Here is a 5,153-nt window from a genome sequence, read left to right as displayed (position 1 = left end):
TTAGCGCAGAGTGATTAGACGAGAGAGATGATGATGCAGAGAGCAGACATGGAAGAAAGAGAGAGTGAGAGAGAGAGAGAAGAGAGACGAGAGCAGTGATTGAGAGAGAAGAGGCAGAGAGTGAGAGAGAGAGAGAGAGAGGTGACATAGACGAGAAAGACAGTAAGGGACAGGAGGAAAGAGAGGGTGACTGAGACGTAGAGAGATGAGAAAGAAGGAGAGGAGAGAAAAGAAGCGACCGAGAGAGAGAATGGGGCAAGAAAAAAAAAAAAAAAAAAAAAAAAAAAAAAAAAAAATGGATTGCCAATCGAACCTCAGGCCAAAGAATAACTGCTTTGTCATTAAAAGATTGTGAATGTTATTCTGTAACCACCTTCTGCCAAAGCCACTTTGCCTCCCTTGCATACGGGGAGCAACTGTAGCCTCAGAGCACGTTGAGCCGAGGAGCACTATAGGCTTGCTTGCAGGTGACCATCTTGCAGCGAAGACAAAATAGCTTAAACATCTACGATGTCGGACATTCTAGAGAGTTCACTCTCATAACTCAGAACATGTACACAGGTAAATGTTACATGATATCGTATCGCTAATCTGACTGACATGTCATACGCACGCATGCACAGGTCAGACAACATAACCTTGCACATACTCACACACGCCACCCACGCATCATACGCATGCCACGCACACACACACACACGTACGCATCCACACACGCACGCACGCACGCAACACACACACACACACACACAGGTGACAAGGCTGGTTAGAGCACGGGAATAGGAGCGGGAGCTTCTTACTTGCGCGCAACCTTTGCGCTGCGCAGCCAGATCTTGCCCAGCTCGGCGTTGAGTCTCGCGGAGTCGCCGGCGTCTGCCAGCTGCAGGATTGTGCGATGCAGGTTCAGCAGTGGCTCCTGCGTGCGCACCGACGTCTGCACGCACAAAACACACGCTGTTTACACGCGCACACACCGACGCGCTCTACACGCACAAACACACGCTGTTACACGCGGCCACACAACGACGTCTACACGCACAAAACACACGCTGTTACACGCACACACACCGACGTCTACACGCACAAAACACACGCTGTTACACGCGCACACACCGACGTCTACACGCACAAAACACGCGCTGTTAACACGCGCACACACACCGACGTCAAATCTACACGCACAAAACACACGCTGTTACACGCACGCACGCACCGAACGTCTGCACGCCACAAGAACGACACGCTGTTACAACGCGGCACACACGACAGTCTACACGCACAAAACACACGCTGCTTACGACGCGCACACAACGACGTCTACACGCACAAAACACACGCTGTTACCGCACACACACCGACGTCTACACGCCACAAAACACCGCCTGTTACACGCTGCACACGACGTCTACACGCCAACCAAAACACGACGCTGTTACACGCGCACACACACCGACGTCTACACGCACAAAAGCATACGCTGTTACACGCGCACACGCACCGACGTCTACACGCACAAAACACCACTGCTGCTTACCACGCCGCACACAACGGACGCTACACGCACAACAAACACACGGCTGTTACACCTGAGGCACACAAACGACCGTCTACACGCACAAAACACACGCTTGTTACAACGCGCACACACCGAGTCTACACGCCACAAAACACACCGGCTGTTACACGCGCACAACACACGACGTCTACACGCACATAACACACGCTGTTACACAGCGCACACACACCGACCGTCTACACGCACGAAACACACACGCTGTTACACGGCACACACCGAACGTCTACACGCACAAAACACACGCTGCTTACACGCGCACACACACGACGATCCTGCTACGCACAAAACACACGCTGTTTTACACGCACGCACGCACCGACGTCTGCACGCACAAAAACACACGCTGTTGGACACCCGCCGCCCAGCAGCCCCGACCGGGGCCCGCGCCCGCCACGTCCCTACCCACCGCACCCCAGAGAACACCGGCCCACTGTTACCGCCCGGCGGCCGCACCCCAAGCCGCCCCCGCGCCACCGCGCCCGCGCCCCGCCACGGCCCACCAGCGCGGCCCCAGCAGCGCCACCCACGACGCACGTCCTCGCCGACCCCGCCACGCCACCGCATCGCAACCGAACCACATTAGCGCTGCACGTTGCCGCCACGGGTCCACCCATCTACAAACCACGCGACCCGCTCGCGTTACACCGGCTTACAGCGGCACACCACACATGCGCACCGAACCCCAATTTACACTCGCGCGGCTCTACACGCACGACCACCGCCCACGCACCGCATGCACCCCGTGCCGTAAAGCATGCCAAAAAGGCCGATGCCCCCGTCTCACGCACACGGCCTGCGCCAGCCGCGCCGGCGCGCCACACGTCGATCGCACGCGCCGTCCGCCGCGCTGTCGACGCCATGCGCACGGACAACACCGCCCTCCGCCACAACTATGATTTATCGATGGCAATGTCATCAATATCAGGAGCTAAGATAATATTAGCGAACTCGCCCTCCGCCCCCCTATAGGGCATTCTCCTCATGCTATGATGATAGGCGGCCGCCTCCACTCCTTGGGCCCGCAGCTGCAACCCCATCCCCCACTCCACGCCGCGCGACCCGACCCCCGCCCGCCGCCCGCACAGACCTCCTCGCGCCCCCCCCCCCGGATTTCTCATCGTCGCTCCTGGGTCACGTGTGCGCTCACTCACCTCTCTCTCTCGATCTACCTCAGTCCGCGCCCTGTTTGCTAAGCAAACAACCTCACGCTAGGTAAAGCAACGACGGACTGTCACCGCTACACCACCGAACCAAATGCGCGGCGCACCAGAGGACCACTCCCGCGACACCCCGTTGCGCCTACCCTAGCGCGCTCCCGCCCCTACTCGCCCACTCAACGCCAGCCTAGCCGCTCCAGACCACCCCACCCGGCGGCCATGCCGCCGCCCACACCACACCCTCATCGCCAGCATGCTCGGGTGGCACCGCACCCGCCACCGTCCGCGCAGCCCGCTGGACAAGGTGTAACCCTCCCGCCTCCGGCCGCTCCAGCCGACCCGCGCTCGTGGCGTCCGCCCGTGCCGCGCGAACCCCGGACCCGGCCCCGTCCGCCCGCCTGCCATGCAGCCCTCTGGCTGGCCACCCCTGGCAGGTTGCAGCAGGCGCCCTCACGCGCCATGCTCCAGCTCGTTATAGCATGCTGCAACCTGCAATTCACGGGGGGGGGGGGTATCTATCGACCGTGCTGCGCGCCGGCCGGGGTCCAGGCCGGCACCAGACTACATGTAAGCTAGGTATGATTATCAGTATGTCTGAAATAATAACAGGCGTCCATCCTCCTCTTTCTCACTCCTCCCTCTCCTCTCCTGTCCCGCTCTCTTTCTGTCTCTCTCTCTCCGTCCCTCTCGTGGCTCTCTCCCTCCTCACCCTCCTGCGCGGGCTCTCTTCCGCTCTCCCCTCTGCCCTGCTCGCCGCCATCTCCTCCGCATCTCTCGCCTCCCTTTCTCCCTTTCTCCCTCTCTCACTCTCACTTGCACTCACTCGGCGCACTCTCACTACTCACTCCCACTCTCACTGCTCACTGCTCACTTCTCCACTCTTGTCTCTCTCGTGCTGCTCTCTCCCCCTCTCTCTGTCTCTCTCCCCCTCTCCCTCTCTCCCTATATCTCTCTATCAATGATCGTTACCTGACAATGTACTCGTATCCGCGCTGGTACGAGCCTCCCTCCATGCTAGCGGCGGACAGGGGGCCCATCTGCTCGTTCCGCACAAACTCCAGCTGCTTGCTGAATTCCTTCTCGTTCTAAACGCACCGAAAACAATCAAATGACTCATGCTCACATTTATAATATTTTCCTCCATATATTGGAGATTTTCGATATCACTACGACTAAAGAAGCGAGTTACGTACGAGTTACGTAACGTTCGATACAATTTTTTAATTTTTTTTTACAATTTAGAATTTTAATTTTATAATTTCTTAGATAGTATTTCGAATTTGCAGATAATATTTGCACATAAACCGGTGCAAAGAAAAACTTGCGACAGTAAAAACAAAGCAAACAACCGACTATCACTGACCTTGCTTCGAGCGGCCAGAAGTATTCGACCGATTCCCACGCTCCAGCCGTGCGACTGAGCGACAGCGCCATCTGACGGCAGGTACGATTCGAGCGCACCCCAGCTCGCCAGTTTCCATGCCGACTCGACCTGGTAGGAGTGCAGGCTGCTCTTCCACTCCGGCCTGTATACACAGCATTTAATTACAGCTCGACAGAGAGGTAGTATGTAAATACAGCACAGACAGAGATATATCATGTAATTACAGAACAGATAGACAGATAGCATGTCTAATTATAGTACAGATAGAGAGATAGCATTGTATTATAGTGCAGATAGAGAGATAGCTTTATCTTACAGTACAGGCAGAGAGATAGCATGTTCAATTACAGCACAGAGAGAGATAGCAAGTAATTACAGAACAGATTGATAGATAGTATGTAATTACAGAACAGATTGATAGATAGTATGTAATTACAGAACAGATTGATTGATAGTATGTAATTACAGAACAGATTGATAGATAGTATGTAATTTAATTACAGAATGAGTAAAGAGATCATCTAACTGCAGCAGAGATAGAGCTCCCACACCCACCTTCCCTACAGTGCCCCCTGGTGACCACCTTCCCCATAGCACACACTACAGTCGCAATCCCCCTCCCCCACGGCGCCCCCTGGCGAGACGTTTCAGCAAGCGGTTACCTCTGTGCGAGCAGACCGTTGACGTAGAGCAGTGCGCTGTGTGGCTGGCTGAGCTGCAGCAGCGCACACACCTTCGCCTGGTGGTGCGAGATGTCGTTCGGCTGCCGCTGGATCGCTCGCTCGAAGCACGCCGTCGACGCGTCGTGCAGCTGAGCTGTGAGTGTGTAACCACTGTAAGGTTACGTAGATGTAGCTCACGGCTGTGAGTGACTCACAGCCGTGAGCTACATCTACGTAACCTTACAATGGTTACACACTCACAGCCGTGAGCTACATCTACGTAACCTTACAATGGTTACACCTTACAATGTCTGCACCTACATCTATGTAACACACTCACAGCTGTGAGTAACCATTGTAAGGTTACGTAGATG

At 55.4% G+C, this 5,153-nt stretch overlaps 1 protein-coding gene across 1 annotated transcript in view; it reads right to left on the bottom strand.

Annotated features, from left to right (window-relative positions):
• Positions 1-5,153, bottom strand: part of LOC106813710 (serine/threonine-protein kinase ATR-like) — a 48,798-nt gene that overhangs the window by 22,554 nt on the left and 21,091 nt on the right. The window contains exons 12-16 of the mRNA XM_014817919.1: positions 4,780-4,933; positions 4,097-4,259; positions 3,703-3,818; positions 1,214-1,220; positions 801-934 (exon numbers count right to left, since the gene is read on the bottom strand). Coding sequence (XP_014673405.1) covers positions 801-934; positions 1,214-1,220; positions 3,703-3,818; positions 4,097-4,259; positions 4,780-4,933 — 574 coding nt within the window. The remainder of the gene's footprint in view (positions 1-800; positions 935-1,213; positions 1,221-3,702; positions 3,819-4,096; positions 4,260-4,779; positions 4,934-5,153) is intronic.

The sequence above is a fragment of the Priapulus caudatus genome, unplaced genomic scaffold (genome assembly GCF_000485595.1).
Source record: "Priapulus caudatus unplaced genomic scaffold, Priapulus_caudatus-5.0.1 Scaffold812, whole genome shotgun sequence".
Taxonomy (NCBI): Eukaryota; Metazoa; Priapulida; class Priapulimorpha; order Priapulimorphida; family Priapulidae; genus Priapulus; species Priapulus caudatus.
This window is presented reverse-complemented; position numbering and strand designations above follow the sequence as displayed.